At 58.5% G+C, this 23,600-nt stretch overlaps 2 protein-coding genes across 13 annotated transcripts in view; one reads left to right on the top strand and one right to left on the bottom strand.

The window, feature by feature from the left end:
- Nucleotides 1-506: 506 nt before the first annotated feature.
- Nucleotides 507-21,619, top strand: C33H1orf167 (chromosome 33 C1orf167 homolog). 9 transcript variants are annotated; one of them, XM_087858485.1, is made up of 24 exons: nt 735-888; nt 978-1,084; nt 1,165-1,301; nt 2,919-3,069; nt 3,697-3,729; nt 4,093-5,303; nt 5,510-5,553; nt 6,035-6,242; nt 6,899-7,035; nt 8,348-8,442; nt 8,861-9,047; nt 10,775-10,950; nt 11,513-11,699; nt 13,318-13,477; nt 13,589-13,743; nt 14,474-14,682; nt 15,564-15,708; nt 16,626-17,015; nt 17,603-17,858; nt 19,698-19,785; nt 19,896-20,040; nt 20,262-20,397; nt 20,686-20,796; nt 21,268-21,619. In XM_087858485.1, exons 4-24 carry the CDS (start codon nt 3,000-3,002, stop codon nt 21,442-21,444), a joined length of 4,320 nt encoding a protein of 1,439 aa, XP_087714611.1. In that variant the 5' UTR covers nt 735-888; nt 978-1,084; nt 1,165-1,301; nt 2,919-2,999; the 3' UTR covers nt 21,445-21,619. The 9 variants fall into 9 exon arrangements, with proteins under 9 accessions (XP_087714618.1, XP_087714616.1, XP_087714617.1 ...); XM_087858486.1 differs by lacking the exon at nt 1,165-1,301 and having other exon boundaries at nt 2,938-3,069; XM_087858484.1 differs by lacking the exon at nt 1,165-1,301 and having other exon boundaries at nt 736-888.
- The window catches only part of MTHFR (methylenetetrahydrofolate reductase), a 20,434-nt gene continuing 12,444 nt past the window's right edge, over nt 15,611-23,600 (bottom strand). For 3 of the 4 annotated variants that reach the window (XM_045776825.2, XM_045776828.2, XM_045776824.2), the window contains exons 11-12: nt 23,311-23,430; nt 21,954-23,008 (exon numbers count right to left, since the gene is read on the bottom strand). In XM_045776825.2, the coding sequence (XP_045632781.1) occupies nt 22,793-23,008; nt 23,311-23,430 (336 nt within the window). In that variant the 3' untranslated portion in view covers nt 21,954-22,792. Of the gene's footprint in view, nt 15,745-21,953; nt 23,009-23,310; nt 23,431-23,600 lie in introns of those variants that run through there. The other variant, XM_087858493.1, reaches the window with a different exon arrangement.

The raw sequence follows: 23,600 nt of genomic DNA, 5'->3' as shown, positions 1-23,600 counted from the left end.
TAGAGATCATGGAAGTTTCTCAGGAATTTTTGTCCACTGAGAGCAGGGTCTACAGGACCTTGGAGGTCTGGCTATTGTCAAAACAAGGTTGCTTTTTGTTTCTAGTAAAATATAACAAGACGCAGCCGTGAGTTCCTTGGGGAAGGTCACGCTCTGCCTGCCTCCCGTATTCAGCAGTGGGCTGCGGGCTGTAAGATGTAACTTGAGCCACATCTGTCTTGGCATTTGTTCTCCTCATCAGGCAGCTGCTACAGTCGGGGAGAATGGTCAGGGAGGGCCTCACTGCCTTGGTTGAGGCCGGCCCTGAAGGAGAAAGGGAGAAAGAGTTCCAGGCAGAGGGGAGAGCGGGTGCAAAGGCCTTGAGGCGGGAACATGCAGAGCATTTTCAAAGGACAGCGAGGAGGCTGGTGGGTTTAGAGCAGAGAGAGCAAGAGGGACTGGGGGGTGAGGTCAGTAAGGTAACGAGAGCGGGGGGCAGATAACGCAGGACAGGGGGTCAGCAAACGTTCTTAAAGGCCAGAGAGTAAATGTGTTAGGCTTTGAGGTCCGTAAGGTCTCTGTGGCAATTACTCCGCCATTGTATCAAGAAAGCAGCCAGAAACGAGCCGTAAATCGCTAGAGGTGGCTGTGTTCCAAGAGAGCTTTACTTACATAACAGACAGGCTCCCTGCTATTGGGCCTTGAAGGCGAGAGCTCAGAAGAGGAGGAGCCAGCAGAGGTGACTGGGAAGGAGCTGGCAGGCAGGAGGGAGGGAAGGAAACCCAATCAAAACCCAAACTCTGCATACCAAATAAAACAAAGCGGAAAGACTGAGTCATTGCAAGGCTCTCCCCCTGCGAGCCAGGAAACTCAAGGCTTCGGGAGCAAGGAGTTCCGATGGCTCACAGAGTAAGGGTTTTTTATGGGATAAATACGGAAGTTATCTGACTTTTGGAGCTGATTGGTCTAGAGCTAATATCTTTCTTATTTGGATTCAGGGGACTTCAAGGGAACAAGAAAGTCCAGAGAGAGCGCCAACAGACGCTTGGTGGTCGGGGATTGGCTGGTGTCCTTGGCTGATTTCCAGGAAGAGCTGCAAATTCCTGTAAGGTTACGTTAAGTGTCCTTTATGCACCTGGGTTGGGCATCTCCACTCTGTCCTTGACACAAGTGACTCCATTTTAGTTTGGTTCCACACCCGAGAAGGGGGCATCCTGGAGTTAGGGAAGAAAGGGCTCCCAGGAGGATGAGGTCCTCTCAGTAGGACCCTCGTCGTACTGCTGCTGCTGCCTCCAGAAGGCCCACGGCTGCGGGCTGGCCAGGTGTGTGGCATCTCGGGGATCACCTGGAGGAAAGCAGCTTTGGGCAGGTGGGGATGCGGGGAGCCGATTGCAGTCGGCAGAGGTGGAGAGGGGAGAGGAATTGGGATTTGGGTGTGGTGAGAGCAGGGGAGGTGATCTGGAACCAGGAGGCTCAAGAAGGGTGGCGATGGGTTTTTTTGGTGGTTTTGCTTTCAGTCTTTTAAAGTTGGAAGAAATAACCACCTGCTTAAGTGCTCATAGGAATGATTCAGTAAAGAAGGGGGAAGTTTTGGTGGGGGAGGGGGTGGTTTCTGGAGCAAGGACATCAAAGCCTGTGTCCCGCCCCCCAAACTCTGCACCCTGGTTCAGACCTGAGTCTGCTGTGGGGCAGTGGGGGTCATGGGTGCTTTTCCTGATTCATAGAATGGCACCCCAGAGGCCAGTGGTGGCCCTGGGTGCTGTCCTTGGGGAGGCAAGATAGGATGGCCCCCAGAGTTCAGGGGAGGGTCAGGCTGGGAATGGGACTGCACGGGATGGGGGGAAGGACTAGGGGGCTATGGCCTGGAAGCTGGCTGGTTACAGGAACACACGGCATTTCTCTTCTGATCGCCCTATTTTGTGAGTGCAACAGAAAGAAAAGTCCGCTGGAGGGGGTGAGGGGAGAAGAGGTGGTGGCAGGGGTTTGAGGACAGAGGAGAAAGTGTGAATTGGCATCTAGGAGGGAGGAGGAAGGGAACTAGACTCTGATTCTCCTGCAGCCTTTGCCCCCACTTGGGATGGAAGGTGGTCATTTGGAGTGAGCTCGTCAGTGCAGCAGTAGGGTGAAAACCACTTATCAGCGTTGTGCGGAGAGAGGAGGGGTGCGGGGCCAGGGTGGGGGTGTGCCAAGGGGTGCTTATATGCCAGATGGTTAAACTGTGGAAGGAGAGGTGAGACAGCAAGCAGCAAGGGACAGTCCGAGGGTGGCAGGGCCAGAGAACGGGGGGATAAACCATCGCGTTGGGTACTAGAGGATGGGGGTGGGCTCTGGAACTGAAGTTATGGAGTGGGTGCCGTTATTTAGGATGACCAAGCCTGGGGGCACCATGGGAGCAGGTGGCTGAGGTGGGACAAAGGGTAAGATGGTGGGAAAGGAAGAGAGATCAAGGACTCCGCACACCAGCAGTGAGAGGTGTCAGTCGTGTGGATGGTGAGATCGCCAAGAACTGTGGTGTGTGTTGGAGACTGCAACAGAGAGTCAGAGCTAAAACCTTCAAGGAACAAAGGGACAGGGCCTGGACTGGTTTTGGGGCCTGCCTGGAGCTTCGGGCTGGAGTGTTCTGGAGAGGGGAGAAGGTGGAAAGTGGGGACAGGAAGCAAAGAGGGCCCCCTCTCCCAGCCCAGTGGTCTGAGAGAGCCCCCACCTGAGTGGGCTGCCTGGGAAGCAGGGGCCACAGAGAGTTCTGTGGTCGGTGTTAGAAGGAGCAGGTGCTGGAGGACATGAGAGATTTTCAAAGGAAAGGGGATGGTATGGGAGCCTGACCAGGACAGCTGGGGTTGGGCCCCAGGGCAACCAAGGGGTGCTGGTGAAGGGTGTGGTGTGGACCAGGGCTGGGGTGTGGCCTGGTGGGAGTTGGGCATCCTGTCCTTGCCCTTCAGAACCCATCTGATCGAACAGGCCAGACTGCTGGCTGTGGTGTGGACCAAGGACGCTGTCGCCTTGGCTTTGCCCTGGAGCCCATGGAGCTGAGACCTGATGCCAGCCACAAGGAGAATGTGCCCCCCAGGCCTGTGACACCCCTGAGGCCAGGCAAGAGGCATAATGGGTCTGGGTTGGATGTGGCAGGATCCCCTCTAGCTATTGGCCCAGAGCTCCTTTCCCATCAGGCCAGCCCAGGGCCTCACTAATTCCGGAGATTAGCTGGACAGGGCCAGCTGGGCCAGGACAAAGTCCTCCTAGCCTGGGCCTGAGGGGGAGTCAGGAAGTGAGGCCAGGAACAGGCGGACCAGGAGTGGGCCTGGCTGGGACCCCTGGCTGAGAAGGGACCACCCCGCTCCCAGGGCGGTCTGTGCCGGGGTAGTGGCTCAGGCACTTGGGGGCTTCAAGAAGGTTAGAGAGCTGGTACAGCCAAGGACGGAAGCAGCCCCCAAACAAATTCAGATTCTGATTCACATGCCAGTTTCTCCAAGTTCTAGCTGTGTGACTGTGGGGCAAGTAGCCAAACCTCTCTGAGCTTTAGTTCCCATCTTCAAAGGTGCAAGTCTTCTGGTCCATTCCAGATGCCAGGTCCTCCCAGGCACTTCCCCAGCCCCCAGGAATCCTAGTCTCCCGCTGTGGAATGGCCTTGGGGGCTGGGGAGACTACACCCCACCCCGAGTCCCCCAGAGCCACTCCCTTGCTGCTGTTGGACGTGTTGGGTCTTCTTCTAACCTCCAGGGCTGTCCCCCATCACCTCTACCCAAGCCAGAGGTCAGTCATCCTTGACTCTTCTCTTCCCTTCACCCCACCTTCTGAGCCTCCACAGCAGATCCGAATCTGTCTGTGAATTCCCGCCCCAGTCCCTGCCTCCCCTGATCCCAGCCCTGTCCTCTCTCACCGGGGATTACCTCAACAGCCTCATTCCTGTCCCCCTGCTTCCCTCTGCCCTCCTCCCCGCCTGCGCCCCAGCCCTGCTCCCTGCAGCCAGGCACCAAGTCACACCACCCCTCAGTCCACTGGGGGAGTCCTGGCCCCTCCCACCCGAGGCCCTGTCTCTGACCAGCACCCCCCAATGCACCCGAACACTGACCTCCAGCTAATCCCCCAGGACACGACCATCTCTCCTCTCTTTAGAGCAGCAGAGATTCCTGAAGAGCCGAGGTGTCGGCCTGGGCAGCAGGCATGGCCAGCGGGTGCGCGCGTGCCAGGCGCAAAGCGGAAGGCCTGCCGCCGCACCCTCCCCAGGGGCCGTGCTGCGCCGGGAGCCTTGCCAAGGAGTCCAGACCAACCTGGCTGGCCCGAGCCCCGGCCTGAGCGTCGTCCTGAAGGACACGACTGGCCGGCAAATGAACTCAAGCTTGCAACAGCAGAGCAATGTTCAGCCCCCGGCTGACAGGCCACAGCGGAGGGCCCGAGAGTTCGCCATCCAGCAGAGTAACCTCCGCATGAGGGGGACCAGCTCGGCTGAGTGCAGAAGTCACAGCAGCCCCCGCCTCTGGCCCCACACAACACCTCAGGGAAGGCCTCGCCCCCGAGGATCGCTGGCTTGCCCATCCTCCAGCCTGAGTCAGTCCGGACTGCTGGCTACAGACACCCCTGGCCCAGACGTCCAGCCTGCTGCAGGCTTTGGTCCTTTCAATGGGCACACGCAGCCAGGCTCCAGACCCTGGTGTGGCCTGGGGAGCTGGCCCTCGAGGTTCAGGGGGGAGCCCCTCACCCTGGAAGACCTGACTGTCCCTGTCCAGAGCCAGGCTCGGACCCCATCCCAACCTGCCATCCACCAGCTGCTGGCCTCCGTGCGACACCTGGAGTGTGCGGTCGCCCATCTCAGGTGCCAGGCATCCCAGGAACCCAGCAATGGCCAGGCACTCCCTGCCCACCCCCAGCCCAGCCAACCCGTTCTTGCTTCCTGGGATGGGAGGAAGAAACACCTGCCAGGTCTCCGGGAAACTGCGGATTTCCCAGAGACACAAGGGACCCAGGCTGGCCTCTCAGACTTTCAGGCAAGCAGGAAGCCTGCGTCCCTGGAGACCACACTGGGGATCCTGACTGGGGATTTCCTTGACCCTAAGCAGGGCATCCGTCTGGCCAACCCCCTGAGGCAAGGAGAGAACTTCTCCCCGGGGCCAACATACCGCAGTGGGCAGAGGGGAGACCCCCAGACCCCTCGAGGGGCGGGCAGTAGGGAGGCCAGACTCTGCTCTTCGGTCCGCTCCCATGCTGCCCGGGGCGGTCAACCCAGGCGGGAAGGAGGGGAGGTGACTCTGCAGGAGCAGGTCAGCAAGGAGGAAGAGAGGACAACTTCCTGCCCACCTGACGCAGCCCCAGCAAGGAGCACTGTGCAGGTAGAGGCCAGAGGAGGCTGAGCGTGGGAGCTGGGGGACCCCAGGAGGGCTCCTCCCAGGAACTCTCATGGCCAGCTGGCTGCCACTACCCTGTTACACCCCCTTTCCAGGAAAGGGAGGCCTTGGGCAGGGAAGCTGGCCGGAGGGTATCCCGTCCTGCTTGCTTCTCTGCCTGAGAACCGTGTCATGTCCTTTTGCTTTCCAAGGAGAAAGCCCGAAACGCAGTGAGCCTGGAGTCCAAGACAGCCCGGTGAGGCCATGGGCTGGGGGGTGGGGGCCGGCCACCCTCCTGGGACAGCTGCTCCCCCATTTGCCTGGGCCATTGGAGACCAGCCCCTGATGGAGGCCAGGCCCTGGTGGCAGATCCACGCAGGACTTCCAGGGGAGGGGACTTCCTTCATCCTGTCCCTGCTGGGGAATACGAGGGGCCTCCCAGGCCCCAAGGACAGGGACATGGAGACTGCTGTTGCTGCTGGTTGTCTCCACCTTCTAAGGCTGCCTGGCACTCTTGGCCATCAAGGGGGCATTCTGCCGCTCCAGGAGCACTCTTGTCTGGGATTTCCCAGGCTGGCCACCAACAGAGGGCAGTTCCTCCAGTCTGTAGCTGGTCTTCCTGCGGCAGCATGAGGCCCAGGGGCTGGACAGGTGGCGTGGGTGGTGCCCGGCCCCCAGCTGCTTCCTGGGGCCGAGGGGCCAGGTCCATCCCCTGATCAGATCTGGTCTGGCCCCAGCCGGCTGTGGCTGTCCAGATGTTTCAGAGCCTGGTGGCACTTGGTGCAGAAACGGCGAGCAGCGGCTGCAGCAGAGGCACTGGGCCCCCGGCAGCCGCTGCGCCGAAGCCTGTGGGCGCTTTGCCAGGCGCCACGGCACCAGGAGGCCCAGCTGGAGGCGGTGTGGAGGCGACACACTCAGGCCCTGCTGGCCCAGAGCTTCCAAAAGGTCAGGGGCCTCCCGGTTGGGCCACGGGGCAGTATGTCTGGGGAGGGGGGTCCTCTGGGGCCCCTGTTCTGTACCTCCTGAGTGAGCCACGGTAGAGCGGTGGAGGGCCACCTGGACACCTGAACCAGCTCTGCTCTGGTTCACGTCCCGTCTCCGCTCCTTTCTTTTTTCCACAATTCTTGCTGTGTGGCTTTGGGCAGGTTACTTAACCTCTCTGCGCCTTAGTCTCTTCAGCTCCTAAATGGGATAATAATAGTAGTACCTACCTCTCAGGTTGTTGGGAGGTGAAATTAACACATAGAAAGGACTTAGGACCCTACTTAGCACATAGCAAGCCTCTACCATACAAGCAATTGCTATCCTTTACTACTGGGTAGCCAGCCAGGACTGCCAGGACACGTCTGTGTTCTTCCCTCCTTGGGGAAGGGGTGCTCTGGGAGGGCCCAGCTCCAGGTTTTGCCTCCCAAGGAAAGCGCTGCGTCTTGGGCTCCTTCTCTCCAATCATTCATTCATTCCCAAAGGGGCTGGACAGTCTCCAGGTTAAGACCAAAGGCTTTGGAGTCAGACATTTCTGCCCCGCACCCCACCCTGGTGCCCCCTCTTGGGGCACATTTGAGGTTGCAGTTGACATCCTTCTTTCCCTTTCTCTTCCCCAGTGGAGAAACCGGACTCTGCAGCAGAAGCAGGAGCAGCCCCACATCCAGGCTGGGCCAGGACCCCCACCCTCTGGGGCAGGACAAGGCCAAGTTCCCTCAGGAAGGGAGCCAGTGGTGGACCCCACCAGGAGAAGCAGGTAGTCCGGGACACCCTAGTGGTCCATTGGTCAGTGTGGCCTGGGCAGTGCTGGTGGCCTCCCCTCCCCCGCTTCCTGCCTCGGTGTCCCCCCTCCCTGCTCCCCCCACAAGAGAATGAGGATGAAACCCGCAGATGTGGGCAAAGATTTGTGCCAGAGTATGTCCATGGCGGCATTATTTCTACTGCTTGTAAATACTTCAAAACGGCTTAAGTGAGAAAATTATGGTTTAATGGAGGAACATTTAGCTACCGTTCAAGACAATGTTCATCAAGACTTTAAAAATTCCCCCCCCCTTTTTTCTTTTTAGTTTTTCATTTCAATATCTGTATTGGTGTTATTCCTAATTTAAAACAGTAATGCGTGCTTGATTTGAAAAAACACTCCAAATTGTTGAATGTTTCACCCCCCTCCTGTATCCATCTTCCTAGAAGTAGTTTCATGGGTATTTGCATGGAAATTTTAGTGACAAGGAGAAATGGGTCTATGTTAGATGGGGGGGGAGGCTAAAAAATGGCGTGTAAGGTATTTTTCATGCACGTGAAACGATACAGAAGGAAAAAGAGTGAAATATAGCACAATCACTTAGCACTACCGAGCCACTCAGAGATGGCTAAGACGGTTAATTTTCATGTATTGTGTATTTCACCACTGCTCAGAATGAGAATCAATAAATATTTCATCTGTAAAACATGCTGAAATAAGCAGATAGTGCTTATCTCTGGAGCAGTGAAATGCAAGTTGACCATTTCCTCTCCATTCCCTCAATCATCCACTACAGCAAAGTATGGGTTTTGTTCCTATTTGTAAATGAAACAAATGTGTTCAAAATAATTATTCAAATGCCATTTGTTTGAATACGTGTTTGCTGTAAGAATCCAAATAGTATTGAAGAGAATGAAACAGGGGCGCCTGGGTGGCTCAGTCGTTAGGCATCTGCTTTCAGCTCAGGTCATGATCTTGGGGTCCTGGGATCAAGCCCCACATTGGGCTGCCTGCTTAGCAAGGAGCCTGCTTCTCCTTCTCCCTCTGCCCCCCCCCACGTTTGTGCGTGCTCTCTGTCAAATAAATAAATAAAATCTTAAAAAAGAAGAAGAAGAAGAAGAAGAAGAAGAGAATGAAACAAAAGCAGAAACTCCCCCCAGATCGCTTTGATAATCAGCCATGACATGGAGAGAACGGGCTGGGAGAGGGGCAGCTCAGCGCACCCTTGCACCTGCCATGGTGGCGGCCGGGTGGCCAGGTTGGGACTGTGCGCTCTCCCTCCGCCCAACCCGGGGCATCGCTTCTCTCTGGGCAACTTCACTTGCAGTCCAGGGAGTCCAAGGGAGGAGGCAGGAGCCTGGCCGAGACCAGCTGGAGGCAATGGCGTAGAGCAGATGCTGCAGGCCTTACAACAACTGGCCGGTGAGCTGTGGGCCCCAGGAAAGCAGGGGAGAGGGAGCGGGGCTGGCCCGGAGCACCCTCACTGGGCAGGGCAGGAGGTCCTGAACGAATGAGTGCTTACTGAGTGTCTACTTGGACAGCTTCCCAGACACGATCTCATTTGAGTCTCATGGGACCTGGGCAAGGCTTTGTGCCCAGTTTACGGATGGGAAAGTGAGGCACAGAGAAATTAAGTGACCAGCTCGAGGGCACACAGCATGAGAGGCGCACATCCTGTATTCGTGTGCCATTGAGGCTAGCACAGGCCCTGCAGAAGCCTGAGCGTTTGAACCGGAAAGTCCCTCAGGCATCACTCACTTACAGGGAAACTGAGGCCCAGAGTCGGGGAACGACTGAGCCTCCCTACTCTCTCTTCTCACTCTCTCTCCTCACTCTACAGTCTTCCTCTTGTGGTGCCATCAGAAGGAATGGGCCAGGCAGGAGAAGGGGGTCCAGGGAGAGGTCTCCCAGGTCACACTGAGGACTCAGAGGAGGCAGAGGCCCCCCCAAGCCTGGCGTTCTCCTGCTGCAGACGCACCCAGGGAGGCCTCGCTGGACACTCAGCAGCGGGGAGCCTGGCTCTGCAGGTAGGGAGAAGTGGAAGAAGGTGGGAGTGGGGACCCCCTTTCTTGAGGCAGAGAGATTTGGCCCTAAGCAGAGCTCGGTGCCGGCTGCCCCCCAGCCCCCATCCTGGCAGCACGGCAGTCACAGAGGCTGTGCGCCAGTACCACCGGAGTGAAGCGTTGTGAGGGCAAGGAACACAGACCCATCAGAGGGTTTCTCCCGTGTTAAATTTTATGATGGGACATTTACATCTTACACAAAAGTAGAGAAAATAGGTTCTAACCCCCAGTGTCCCCATCACCCAGCTTCAAGAAAATCACCTCCTGGGGGGCGCCTGGGTGGGACAGTCGAGTAAGCGTCTGACTCTTGGCTTCGGCTCAGGTCATGATCTCAGGGTCCTGGGGTCAGGCTCCGAGTCAGGCTCCGCGCTCAGCATGGAGTCAGCTTGAGATTCTCTCTCTCCCTCTCCCTCCGCCCCTCCTGCTCGTGCTTTCTCTCTTTCTCTTCCTAAAATAAATAAATAAAATCTTTAAAAAAAGAAAAAAAAATCCCCTCTTGAAAACCTTGTTTCACCTGTATCCCAACTGCTCCCGCTACGTTGTTTTCAAGCAGGTCCCCCACATCCTACCGTTTCACCCGTAAATACTTCCGTAGCATCTCTAAAAATAGGGACTCTTTTCCACAGCATAACCACCGTGCCGTGATCACGCGTAAAAATGAACATTAATTCCTTAACACCAAGAAATATCTGGTCAGCCTTGACATTTCCAACTGTGTTATAGGAACACACTCTGTTACGGTTTGTTTGAACCGGGATCTAAACAAAGGCCTCCTGTTAAGGTTGGTCGATAAGTCGTTAAAGTCTCTTTGAGCTCTGGGGTTCCCTCTGGTTTTTTTCTTTGCAATTTATCTGCAGAGGAAACCAGGTTGCTGGTTAAGTAGAGTTTCCCCGGGTCTGCAGCCTGCAGCCTGCATCCCCCAGTGCAGTTTCTTTTTTTTTAAGATTTTTTTTTTTTTTGAGAGAGAGAAAGAGAAGGAGAGAGAGGGAGAAGCAGACTCCCACTGAGCAGAGAGCCCCACATGGGGCTCGATCCCGGGACCCTGGGATCATGACCTGATCCCACGGCAGACGCTTCACCGACTGAGCCACCCAGGTGCCCCCTGTGCAGTTTTCTAGGAGAACTTTGAGCGAAGGTTGCTGACCTTGACCATGGTTCCACGGAGATGTGAGGATGGGTGCTTGGCCCGTTGAGGGAGAGCCAGCAGGAGAGCACCAGGCGAGGGAACTGCCCAGGCAAATGCCCGTGACAGGGGAGTGTGGGAAACTCAAAGGACACCCTGGTAGCCTAGAGTGGGGGCCGGGGTGGGGGAGGGTTTAGGATGAAGATGGCAAGGCGTGCAAGGGCCAGATACACATGGCCTTGTAGGCAGTGCCGCGGAGTTGACATTGTCCTAAGCACAAGGGGGCGCCGCGGGCGGTTTTCAGCAGGGGAGTAAGAAAACTGCATTTGAAATGGGAAAAAGATCACCCTGGCCGCTGAGCAGCCACTGCCTGGAGGGGCCCCGAGCGGATGCGGGAGGCCAGGCAGGAGGCTGCTGAGGCCATCCGGGCACCCAGCGGTGAGGGCGTGGTGGCCGGAGCAGGGTCAGGGAGTGAAGTGGCTTGGCCAAGGCCTCCGCACAGCACGGGGCAGGTGGCTGTCGCTGTGGTCATTACTACTAGTACCAGCACCTTCTCTCGGTTCCCCAGGTGCTTTGGGGCCTGGCAGCAGTTCGTGCAAAGAGCGGCCCGGTACCGGGCCCGCCTGGCCCACTGCCGGGCAGGGACCCTGAGGACATGTCTGCAACAGTGGGTGTGGATGAAGCGGCTCCGGGCCTCAGATGGAGCGAAGGTGACCCAGCTGGCCCTCTGCCGCCGGAAGGCGGGTGAGCGAGCGAGTGGCAGGCCGAGGGGCTCCCTTTCCCTCCCACCCCAGCACACAGTGTCACATAAGCTCCTTTTGTGGTGGGCCCCGGTGCAATTGATGGTTTTTTGTGATGGGTGGTGGTGGAACCCGGAGCATTCTGGGGGTGCAGTCTGATAGTCCAGGAGGGTCCAGGAGGGGTCCCTGGAGTGGACAGGCCTTGGCTGGGCCCCATCCTCACTCCGGGTCACGAGCTTCTCTAGGCAAAAGACTTTGCTCCATCTTCCACTAGGAGGGGACGTGGTCCCTGCTCTCGGAAGCTCCTGGTCTGGGGGATAACACACAGTCCTTGTTCCCCCAAAAAATATTTGCTAGGGGAAGATGGGATCTTTGAGGTGTCTCGGAGGGGAGGATTTGGAGGCAGTGGGTGGGGGCAGTGCCTGTGAGGGGAGTTCCTAAGGAGGGGTGAGGCAGGCTGAGGCAGCAGCACACACCGTCCGTGACTGCCATGGGTTCCACCGACGGCTTTGGGTGGAAGGAGCTCACTGGGGACATGGCTAATTCATCCTTTGCCTGCTTCTCAGGGAATGTGGCTCTCTGCAGCTCAGCCCCTGGAGTGGCCACAGCACATGGCCTGGGGGTAGTGGCTCGGGCCCAGGGGCGGCCCCCGGAGCAAGGCGGGGGCTCCCTTCAGAAAGCCTGCCGGACACTGGCCCTGCACCGGGCGCTGCTGCTCTGGAGGACACGGCTCTCCCAGCACCAGAGGGCTGAGTAGGTGTCCACGAGCCTGTGCGCTGGGGTTGGCCCCCGGGGGGTACGTCCAGGGTAGGCGTATGAGCAGTGCTCAGCTGGGAAGTGTCCCACGGGGGATGGGCCTGTCCTGCTCTTCCCTGAGGCTCCTGCGGGGACCCTGGCATGCTGAGGTCCCCAGCAGGTGCAGGGGAGGGGGGAGGTGGCCCTGGGACCTGGAGACAGTGATTGAGCAGAGAGAGAGCTGTGGGAGCCATGGGGTAGCCGGGGACACAAACACAGACCTCTACCAGGGGGGGCTGGAACCTGACAGGAGAGGCTGCTTGCTCCTCTCTGGGCTGGTGGGGAGCCCTTGGTGGCAGGAACCATGTCCGCCTCACCGCGGTCTGGCATGTTAGAGGCGATGAGAGATCCTGTAAGCGAGTGAGTGCCCCCGTCTGCCTCATTATACAGCTAGAGAAACTGAGGCTTGAAGCGTTGAGCAGCTGGCTCTAAATCACACTGTGAATTAGGAGCAAGAAGGTCCCTTTTGCTTTTCTACAAGACAGTCATTGCTGCGACTCAGAGTCCAGGCTGATGGCTGTGGGTGGGGAGAGCGATGGAGGTCAGGAGGGGCCAGCTGAGCTGATGAGATGTCAAGTGGAATGTAAGCCAGCAGTTTTAGGGATAAGAATTCCATCACTGAAAGCCCCATACTAGGGCGCCTTGGTGGCTCAGTCGGTGGAGTGTCTGCCTTCAGCTCAGGTCATGATCTCGGGGTCCTAGGATCAAGCCCGCATTAGGCTTCTTGCTCAGTGGGGAGCCTGCTTCTCCCTCTGCCTCTGCCCCTCCTCCCCCACGCGTGCTCTTTCTCTCTCTCAAATAAATAAAATCTTAAAAAAAAAAGAAAGAAAGAAAAAGCCACATACCTAGGATCCATCATCCCATGCCGCTTGGTCCACTTGGACCCTCAGTCTCTTTTAATGAAACCCCTAAAACGCCTGGGAGAGTCAGTTCACCATGATCCCTCAGAATATAGCTCTCCTCCAGTCCATTCTCTAGCCTTTGGGCATCAGGGAACCGTCAGTATCTCCCAACGTAGCTGGGGCTGCCCTCGATCTAAAATAAGTATTTGGATCCCAAGTCTTTGCTATTTGGACTTTGGAGAAATGACCCTCCACCAGGCCTCAGTTCCCCTATCTTTATAACCGAGCAGAGGCAGGAGTACTGATGTGGCCATACATGTGGTCTCCTGAGACTGGGGTCCTTGGGTCTGGGGCCCAGCTCCCCCTCCCATCAGGAGTGTGGCAAGGATCGGCCAGGTGACACAGGTGTAGACAGCAGTGGCCTCAGCCTTAGGTACTCTCAAGAGTCACTCTGGGAGCTCTGGAAAAGTTAGGAAGCCCAGGCCGCACCTAGACTGCTAAGTCAGATTCTCTGGGGATAGGACCCCAATGGGCATGAGTACGTCGCAGAGCCCCCGGGAGTTCCATATGTGGCCAGCTTGAGAGGCGATGCTCTAGCCCGGTGTTTGGCATGGGCAGCTCCCTTCCAGATGAGCTCTTTGGAAGAGACCCTGCTGGGGAAAGTACCTGCTTGGCAGCCCTGCCAGCCAGGGGGTGAGGCTGGGGCCCAGGGACTCACCTGCCCCTTCCTGCAGCTCCTTCCTCCGGGGCACGCGGCAGCAGCAGATTCGGGGTATCCTGAGGGCGTGGCACTTGAAGGCATGCGGTCCGAGCACCCCGTCAGACAGTGCCAGGACCACCTTGGCCCCGGAGCCGCTGCTGGGCTGCAGCCCGCCCCGAAGCTCACTAGAGAAGGTGAGGGGAAGGGGGTGGGAAGGGGCTAGGGAAGGTAGGGGGCAGGTGGGAGGAAAGAGTGGGGACGGGGCAGGGGCCTGGGGATCATGGACTCCATCCCTCCTTCCCCAGGCTTCCAGGGCCCCCGCCTTCTTGGATACCCTCCGGCTGAGCTTTCTGTGGGCATCTGGGCAGAGGCTGAAGGCACGGTGCCTTCTGCTCTGGCAGGTGCGGGCCCAGCGGTCCCAGGGTGCAGCAAGGTGGCACCGATGCACTCTTCAGAGGCGGTAGGGACCCCTCCCCATGCTGGGTGAGCCATGACGCCCACCGCTCCGTGGACATCCGGTTTCCCAGCCCCCTTCCCATTATTCCTTGACCTTCACAGCAGCATCCCGTTGGGGTCTGCAGCCCAGAGGGCTCCCATCTCACGCTCCAACCCGTTGGTACCCAGACTCAGGTTCTCTGGGCTTCTCCTGCCCTCCTAGCCTGCCCTGCTGACAGGGCGGGGGCTTGAGGCAGTCTACAGGATAATCGTTTCTCCCAGAGACTTCGCAGCTGTGGCTCATTCATTTATTCATCGGCAGCACAATACTTAAGCGTCGGTCTGCCTGGGTTCTAATCCCAGCCTTGCCCCTCACTAGCGATGTGATCTTGGGCAAGTTGCTTAACCTCTCTGTGTCTCCATCTCTCCATTTGTATGGGGATAATAACAGTAGTCACTCCATTGGGCATCAGCAAGGTAGGGGCACATAATCCCCTTGCTTAGTACCTGGCACATAATAAGCACTGAGTTCATAGCAATGTTTATCACTAGTGCCTGAGCTCAGGCCTTGGCACTGGGGTCTGAGATCCCATCTCATCCCTAACCTGTCACTGTGAGCATTCCAGCCCCCAGCAAGCCACGCTCCCCCTGCTGGAAACAGGGAGAAGAGCCCCCTCAGGCTGCTGAGGGCGGGGATGGCTGGGAGAGCCTGGGGTGGCAGGGACCATGCTTAGGGTGGACGCTCCCCTTCCTAGCATCCTCCTCGGTTGGAGCCACTGGGCCACAGCCCAAGGGGCCCAGAGAGAGCTGGCTGTTGGCTGGGCCTGGGACCGGAGCTGCAGGGCCACGCTGGGCTTGTGGCGGAGGCGGCTGGCGCAGGGGCGAGAGGTGGAGCAGTGGGTTCGGGCACGGCGCCGCACGCTGCTTCGAGGCGCCCTGCACCGCTGGCACTCCTGCTGGCAGAGTGAGTCAGGGCCTGGGTCCAGGTCACTGAGGGCGAGGGAAGGGCCAGGTCCATCAGGGAGACCCAGGGTTTTGTGTCCTTTAACACAGAGTCCAGGAATGGGACCCCCACAAAGCACACCGGACGGGGAGGGGGCAGAGCTGAACCCAGGGGCTTGGACATTGACCGTCCACTCCCTGGTGGTGTGGAACTTACACGAGCTACATAACCTTTCTGAGCCTCAGCTTACTCGTCTGTAAAATGGGGATCCCAGCAGCACCCTCCCTGTAGGGGATTGTGGGGAGTCTCTGAGACCATCCACGCAGTGTTGGCTCAGAACCCAGCTCCAGTAGGTGTTACTGTCATCATCATCTTCCACATCCTCATCCTCATTACCCTCACCTGGCCTTCAGGAGTCATGGGCCTGAGCACTGAGTCACGGTGTCCGCAGAGCCCAGCATAGGAGGTGGGGATCACTGGGGGCCACTTTAGAGGCTTCCCACTACACCAACATAATGAGCTGGTGAGTGGGGACCTGTTCTGGAAAGTTCGTGTCCTGTCCAGTGGGGACAGCTACTTCTCCAGCCCAACTGCTGTCCAGTTGTGCTGACCCAGTGTTGCCAGACCTCATTTTCAAAGAAAAGCTGGAAATCTAGATTTTTTAATGTGAATTTTCCTGATTCCTAAATGTTTTCAAGAAATGAAAAATGAGTTGGGTTGGCCTGGTCATCACAGGACACTTGCAACCGAAGCATTTAAACCCAGATGGTTAGGGGGTCTCCTCTATCCCTGCTTGGGTTGAGCGCAAAGGGCTGGCTGAGAAGGGGCCCACAGTTACCCAGGGCGGAGAGACAAGGCTGGGGTGCACGCCCGGGGCCATCTCAGCCTCTCTCTGGCCACAGGGCAGCAGGCCCTGCATGCAAAGTACCAGAGGTGGGTACAGGTCCATCTCCAGGCCCTGAGGATCTCCGTGTTCTGGGACTGGCGGCAAGCAGCAGCTCGTCGGAGACGCCCAGTGGATCCCCCAGAGCAGCTTCTACTGCACGGGTGGGTGGACCCGGGGGTGAACGATGAGGGTCATCCCTGCTGGGGAAAAAGCAGAGAGAGAGTCCAGGGGACCTAATGAGGAAGCCACAGAGCCGTGACCACCCGCCTTCCTTTACCTGCTTTGTTCGAGTGGTGGGGGGTGGCAAACCTTTAACCCTGCCTGATGCCCTGATTAGCCCCAGGTCTCCAACTCCTGGCCAGGTCAGTCCTTTGGTTTGAGAGGCACAGGAAGGATGGGGGAAGTCCACGCCTCCAACATCCACCATAACGTGTGTTCCAATGTCTTGTCCGTGTCTCGTTGGAGCGCAGGCAAGTTCTACTCTATACAGTTGCCAAGAGTGAAATCTTCATGTAAATAGAGATGTTCTAGTAAAACGTATATAGCTCATTCGTGCATAGTTAAAAGCAGTGGGGACAGAGGCTGCTTCCTCCCACCGCTCAGCTACAAACTCGCACATGTTCACGCTGTCCCCCCACGGGCGGCTGGCCACTGACGGCAGGGCGGAGATGCTGTGCTTTCACAGCTCAACAGTGGGCACAGTTTTTTTTGCCCCTCCCAGAGTGGAGGACACTATGCTCCCCTCACCCACCTCCTGCCCCCTAGTGGGCTGGTGAGAGGAGACCAGGCCTGGCTGCTCCCCCGGTGGCCGTGGGACTTGACCCCACACCTGCTATGTTCCCACGACCTCCTGGGGAGCCAGCACCTGCCCGCCTGAGTCCGTCTGCTTGTGTACAGGCTCTAACCACAGCCGGCACTTTGACCCGTTACACATCAGTTCCTATGTTCTGACGGCACAGGGCTGCGCATGCAAAACCACCTAGCACACTTTGTGGGGGATTTGGGGGCGCGATTTGGAATAAATGGGACTTTTGACTCCGAAAGCCAGGTGGGCCCCTCCTCTGCTTCTGTTTTTCAGCCGCTTTCAGGCCTGGTGTGGAGCTGTGAGAGACACAGGGGTGGTCCCGGCCACGGGAGCCGTTCAGGATGGCCCGAGAAAGGCTGTGGGGGCCACATTTGCCACAAGGCAGGATGTCCGAGCAGCCAAGGCCTGGGCACAAGAGCAGTGTGTGGCCCGGGCCTCCGTGGTCCGCTGGAGGAGCCACACGCAGGGGAGCCGGGCGGACAGGCAGCTGAGGAGGGCCCGGGCCCAGCAGGCCTTCACAGAGTGGCGAGCAGCTCTGGGCCGGCGCTGCAAGGCCCGCCAGCTGGCAGAAGAGAGACTGGCCCTGTGCCGGACACAGTGGATGCGCGAGTCCCGCCTACGCCGGGTCAGCAGAGCCCGTGCTGCCCAGAAGCTGAGTGCCAGGTGGGTGTCTGGGGCCGGAGGGCAGCCCCACATGCGGCTTGCAGCTCAGTCTGTTTCTGAGGCCTTGAGCTCGTTGTTGGCAGAGATCGAGGGTATTTGGTGGCTGGTGACAGGGCTCAGGAGGCTGGGGTCAGAAGGAGAGGCGATCCCAGCCACTGCAGCTCGTCCCGGGGTTCAAGTCCAGACCTGCACTTTCCAGCAGTGCGACCCCTCTCTGAGCAAGTCTTTGAAGGTCAAAGGAAGATAACAGGCCTGCCTTGGAGAGAGAACACAGGCGAGCACTCAAGCACTTGGCTCAGGGGCCAGAAACACAGCGGGTTCTCATCAAACAGTGCTCTCGTGAGGGAGGGCGAGGCAAAGCATAGCGGCAGGACTGCCTGCTCTCCGTCCCCTCAGCAGGACGCTTGCCGCTGGTGTGCTGTTCTACGGCTCTCTGGGCCTCTTTTGACCAGATTTCCCCGGGATGAGGGGAGGAGCACCGGAGTGGGCTTTGCCTGGAGGTCCCCGTCCAGCAGGGCACCGGCGGCGAGGGCTGGGAAGGGCTCCCTATGGCCCACCACCCATGCGGGCTCCTCCCTCTCTCCCAGGGTCCTAGAGGCCTGGGCGCAGTCAGCCGCCAGGGGCCGTGTCCAGCGAGCCGCCATCACCCCGTTCCAGCAGGCTGGGTCCAGACGCCTCCAGTGGACCCACTGGGCCCAGTGGCAGGCAGCGCTCCTCAGTATGCGGTTGGAACCGCAGGCGGAGGCCGGAGAAGCCCCCAAGGTTGATGTCAGGCAGTGGCCCAGGGTGGCCAGCAGAGGGCACCTCCTAGCGCTGACAGACACTCCAGCCCCGTGGAAGCAGGTGAGGCAGCCTAGGTGGGGGTGGGAGGTCCAAAAATGACCTGAGGGCCAGTGGCCTCAGAATCAGCTTGCTTCAGCCCACGGTGGCAAGTGTGGCTGGATGCTTATCTGGGGGGCCCATTGGCCTACGGACACTACCCCCACCAGGTTCTAGAACAGCCTCCTGGCTCTGGAAGACTGCCATCTTTGGGTCCATCAGCAAACGTTTACTGAGCACCTACCGAGTGCCAGCCCAGCACAGGCCCGCCACAGAGACAAGTGCCATGGACACAGTCTATTAGCAGACAGACACCCAGATGCATATGTATCCTGGTGCCGCCTAGGGTCGGGTACGTGGGGAGAGGAGCAACTGTTTGCCAAGTCCCTTTCATTTCTTACTGGAAAAATTAAACCTGCTCACTACGGGAAAATCAGAAAGTATACACGAAATGTTTCCTTCATAACTCCCTCCACCCAAAGACAACCACCAGTCCTTCTCCGGACCAGAACAGTTAGCTCTGAGGCGCCTGGCTGGCTCAGTCGGTGGAGCACGTGACTCTTGATCTCAGGGTTGTAAGTTCGAGCCCCACGCTGGGGGTGGAGACTACTTAAAAATAAAATAAAAATCTTTAAAAGAAAAAAAAAAGCAGTTAGTTCTGACACCCGCAAATGGTGACACGAGCTTGATGGCAAACAGGACTGAAGAGGCCACGATGAAAGCCAGGCACAAGAAGGGACAGCACACAGCAGTCTAGGGACCTGTCCTTGAAGGGTACACAGCCTGAGTTACTGGCAGACCACACAGTGTTCCTAAAGATGAACTGGAATCATCCAGAATCCTGTTTCAGAATGCCAGGAAGCATCTAATAGATTCTGGAAACGTTCTTAGATAAAAAGATGAAATTTTGTTATTGTTGTTGTTAAAGATACTATTGAGAGAGTGCACGCAGGCAAAGCAGGGGAGGGGCAGAGAGGGGGACAGAGGGAGAGGGAGAGAATCCCAAGCCAACTCTACACAGCACAGAGCCCAAAGCACGGCTCAACCTCACACTCCTGAGATCATGACCTGGGCCGAAATCAAGAGTCAGACCTTTAACCGACTGAGCCCCTACGTTTTTTAAAACAGAATGGAAAGGACCTAGCTTTGGTTACTTGCAGGATCCATATTATTCACACACGGGGGGCTATGGCAACAGAGCATTCTGGGGAGTTGGTATTTTATTTCTAGATCTGTGTCACAAGACAATTTTATTTTTGGTCTGTTTAAAAATATTAACATTCTATTCTTATCAGCAAAGGCAGGTGGGATCCCATGTACAGGGGAGGAACAGAGGCATACTGAAACCATAAGTAAATGGCAGAACGATAGCTAGGGTGCTTGGCTCCAGGCCCCCCCTTTCTACCACACGCACCCAGCCAGCCCTCCCCGAGCAACACAAGCTGGTACCCTGCCTCCTCACGCCACAGAGGCCCTTCGAGAGCCCCTGGTCTGCTGGAGAGCAGTAGCGGGCTCTGGAGTTGGAGGACTCCTGAGACAGGGGGCCTCAGGCAAGTAATTTCACTTTGTAAAGCTGAAGTGGGGAGAGTAATACCTCCTGGCAGGCACAGGTAAGCTCTTAGCAGGTGGTGGGCATTCTTCCTGAGTCTCCAGCCACGCTGGGGGGACCGGGGAGGAGGCAGTGGTGAGCCCTACTACTCCCAGGCACCTTCCCCGCCTCCTCCGGGAGCCTTGGGGCCACACAAGAGGCGGCGGCCCTGCTTCTGGTCAGGGGCAGGATGGGAATGACCCTGCCACGTTGCCTGGGATGCAGGGGGTCCAAGCCCATCCGGTTCAGGTTTTCCTCTCTGGCTGTTCCCTCAGACCCATGGCTACGGGACACTGCCCGGCCCAGGCCAGCACGACAGCCACGCGGGACAGAGGAAGCAGAGAGAAATGTCCTGGGCTCAGAGTAAGGAGACCTGCCCCTGGGGCGAGACATCTCACATTTGCCTGGAAATCCACTTCCAGCAAGTGGCAAATCCGTTTTACGTAGGGATTTTGTTAACCTCTTCTTTACAGGCGACAAAGGGCCCCCTCTCCGGTGGCAATGGCCTGGATGTGCCAGCAGGGTGCAAGGCCAGCCCCCTACAAGACCAGGAGGGGACTGCAGCTCTGAGGCTGGAGTCCTCAAAGGCCAAGGCGAGGCCGCTAAGAGAGGACTAGGGTAAGAGCTGCTGCACATGCGCCTGTGAGTCGGGTGCGCGGGGTGAGTGGGGCCTGGGGGCTGGGGGGCTGGTCTGAGCCAGGGCAGGAGCTGGGCCGGCTAGGGCCGGTGCCCAGTCCTGGAGGATCCCAGGGGATCTGTGGCTCTGCCCTTCATCCTGATCATAAGGGGTCCTGGTGCTCTTGGCTATCGGGGTGCATGCCAGGGCCTCTCCCCACCAGGAGGAAATACCTACAGCGCTGGCACCGTGAGGCGCTGCTCCGCCGGCTCCAGGGCTCCCAGCGCGCCAGGCGCCTGGCAGCTACGTGGCAGCACTGGGTAGACGCTCAGGGCGCCGAGCAGCTGGCAAGGACGCTGGTGAGTGGGGGCCGCCCCTCCCCAGCCTCAAGCTGACCTCGCAGCTCACCTTGTCCGCAACCCTAACCCCTCGAAACGGAGTCTCTCAAAGCATCTCGGTCTCTGTATGGACCAAGTCTGAAAGCTTGGGGCCAGGTGCAAGGACCTGCATTAACACACCTCAGGGGCCCCCTCCCTTGTCACAGCCCCTGCCTCCTGGGGCTGCAGAGCTGTAGGGGGAAGACGCAGCAGAAGGGCTGGGGGGCAGCAGCAGGCCGGCTTGGGGCCTCTCACCACTCACCCCCACAGCTGAGGCAGTGGCACCTGGAGCGGGCCTGGCGTGTGTGGCGGCGGCGGGTCCTGCGGCTGTGGGTGGCTCAGCGATCACAGCAACAAGAAGGAGCTCGGGTCCTTGCCCAGGTATGGGGGTGGCCCCCAGCCCCCAGCAGGTCTTCTCAAACCAGCGCCACACCTGGACACTTTTCAGCTGGGGCCCCTCCGTTTTCAGGGGAGGGGTCAGTTCCATTAGAGAAAACACAGCTTGGATCCTGATTTAGCTGGTGATCCTGTGCTCAGCCCAGTCCTACCCAGCCACTCGGTGTGGGAACGAGGCTTGGCCACAGCACGGCTGCCACTCACACTAGCCCATGTTGGGTATCGTTCCCTAAGTGCCCCTCCCTTATCCGCCCCACTCTGCGCATAGCTTTCCAGATCACAAGTCACATCTGTTCGGAGCCTATGCATTTGGCCTGGGGCAGAGCTGGCTGGCTGGCTGGCCGGCCCAGACAGAGGGAGGGGTCTCCCATTCCCTCTAGGGACAGAAGCAACTGGGCACCTAACCAGACCTAGGAGGAAGCCAAATAGCCTTTCCTTCCTCCTCCCTGATTCCAGGCCTTTGAAAAGTGGCGCCAGCACCTGGCAGCCAGGGGATGGAAGAGAGGAGCCACCAGCGGCCTGATACCCCTGAGCCAGGCAGGCATCAGGAACCCTGGGAGCAGGCTGGAAGCTGCTGGAACTCGTGTGTGTGGTGGACGTTGTGTGGAGCAGGGGACCCAGCTGCAGCTGTGACTTGTTCCCATGGAAAGAAAAACAATACTGGCCCCAGCCTCCTTGAGGAAGGAACCACGCCCCACTCATGAGGGCAGTGCAGGCCCAAGCGACCAGGCACTCATCCCACGGGCTGGTGACAGAGGGGCCGGCTCTCTGAGCTCTGAAGGACAATAAAACACCGTCCTTAGTCCTAGCTGCTTCTCTTGCTCAGTGTCTCCTAAGGGCTGCCCCTCTGCCTCGGTCAGCCACCCTGGGAAGGAAGTGAAGAGGGTACACCCATGACTCCCCTGCCTCTTCTACCATCAGGCTGCGCTTTGGACACCTACCCCCACCCTCCTTCTGCTGAGCCAGTGAAGACCAGCAGGCAGGGACCGGGACCAGGACAGGGAACAGCTTCTTTGCATCTAGCAGTCACTGTCCCTGGGCAGTGGGGCTCGAGCGCGGACAGCTTCGGGAACAGGCTGAGCAGAGGGGACGGAGCGGCTGGCAGTAAGAGTTCCCATCTAGAAAAACGAACCAGGAAGAAGTCAGCCCCGCTCGGTTGAGCCTTATCTTTGCCCTTGACATTAACAGGCAGGGTATCCCTCCATGGCCAGGGGGGAAAAAGGGCAGGCCAAGGGCTCCACCAAGTATAAGGGTTCAGATGCCTTTAACCTCTACGAGGCACCTTCCCTCCTAAACCACCAGAATACAGAAATAGTTCTTTCGAAAAGCAGCACAGTAGAAAGGGGAAAGCCCGGCTGGCCCTCAGGCAGATGGGAGCAAGAAATGCTTGCATCACCAGGTTTCAGGCCAAGGCCTGTCCGGAGGCCTGGCGGGCGGCCTGCCAAGCAGGTGGGCAGGGCAGGGGTCTGCCCCTCCAGCCACAAGTAGGACGTGCCAGCAGTCACCACCTCAGAGATGAGCTCTGCCAGTCTCTTCAGCAGCACAAGTGCCTGCCACCCCGGTTCACTTTGCTGTCCCCGCAGGTCCCAAGTGCAAGGTCACTGGCAGCCCCCAGGCCAGCTCTCAGGGGCTGCCCTGGTTCAAGGGCTCAGTCAGCAACAACGGCCCCCTCTCCTTCTCAGGGAGGACGTTTGTTCCACCCACCGCGATCTCTGCAGAAGGGAGGTGCTCCTCGTTGAGAGCAGAGTCGAGGCTGATCACCCGACACCAGGCTCCCCTGGTGGACGGGGGGGGGGGGGCTGACTCCGGTCCGGCCAGAGCCCGCAAAAGCCTCACACCAGTCTAGCTGCCATCATCACGTGAGGAGTGGAGGCCGGGGCTCAGGGAGAAATGGAGGAGAGGGGTCCCCAGGAAAACCAGGACTGGGGAGGAGGAAGACAGGACACCTGTGGCTGCAAGCTAAGGACAGGAGGGTGCAGGATCACAGAGCCTCAGTCTCTCCCTCTGGCGCGGGCTGGTTGAGAAGTTCAAATGTGTCTTCGACCACCTGCCACAGGCAGTTTTCCAGCGGAAACTCATTGTCCACCAGGTTGACCAGGAAGTAGTTGTCGTGGATGTACTGGATGATCATGCGGGACGGCGACTCCTCCTCATACAGCTTGCCCCACTGCTCGATCCACAGCGCGAAGGCTTCGTCCTGCGCACGCACGCACGGGCACGCACACACAGAGGCAGGCAAAGTGAACAGAGCTGCCCTTGGGTCAGGGATTCGTGCTCAGCGCCCCAAGGGCCTCTAAGCTGCTCAACAGGACATTTCCAGGAATAGAACAAGGCCCACTGCCAAAGTCGCCTCCCATCCCCCAGCCCAGAAATCAACACCCTGAGTCAGAGTCAGGGCACTGCCCGGAAGGCGGAGCCCACCAGCCCTGGGGCCCCAATGACAAGGCCTGCCTAAGGTTTGCGGGGTGCTCAGGGCAGGCCCGCTCCTGGCCCCCTTACCTTCCAGAACATGAAGCTGACGGGATCGACCACGGTAGGCTGGACGATCTCTCGCCCAGGGAAGATGCCCCAGGTGACTGCGTTGGGCTGCAGCTCAGGGGCATTGGTGATGTTTTCACCCTGAGGGCAGGTGGGGGGCGGGGTCAAAGCAGACCTGGACTAGACACAGCAGTCCTTTCCCGGCCTGGGAACTCGCAGGGGTGGGGGTGGGGGGTGGGGGTGGAGCAGGGCTTTGCTCCCTCCCCTCCACTGCCCCTCCTAGCCCAGCAACTCCATGAAAGGCCGAAAGG

Source organism: Ursus americanus, chromosome 33 (genome assembly GCF_024610735.1).
Source record: "Ursus americanus isolate L20-20 chromosome 33, mUrsAme1.1.p, whole genome shotgun sequence".
Classification (NCBI taxonomy): Eukaryota; Metazoa; Chordata; class Mammalia; order Carnivora; family Ursidae; genus Ursus; species Ursus americanus.
Note: the sequence above shows the minus strand (reverse complement) of the source record. Positions and strands in the feature narration are given on the sequence as shown.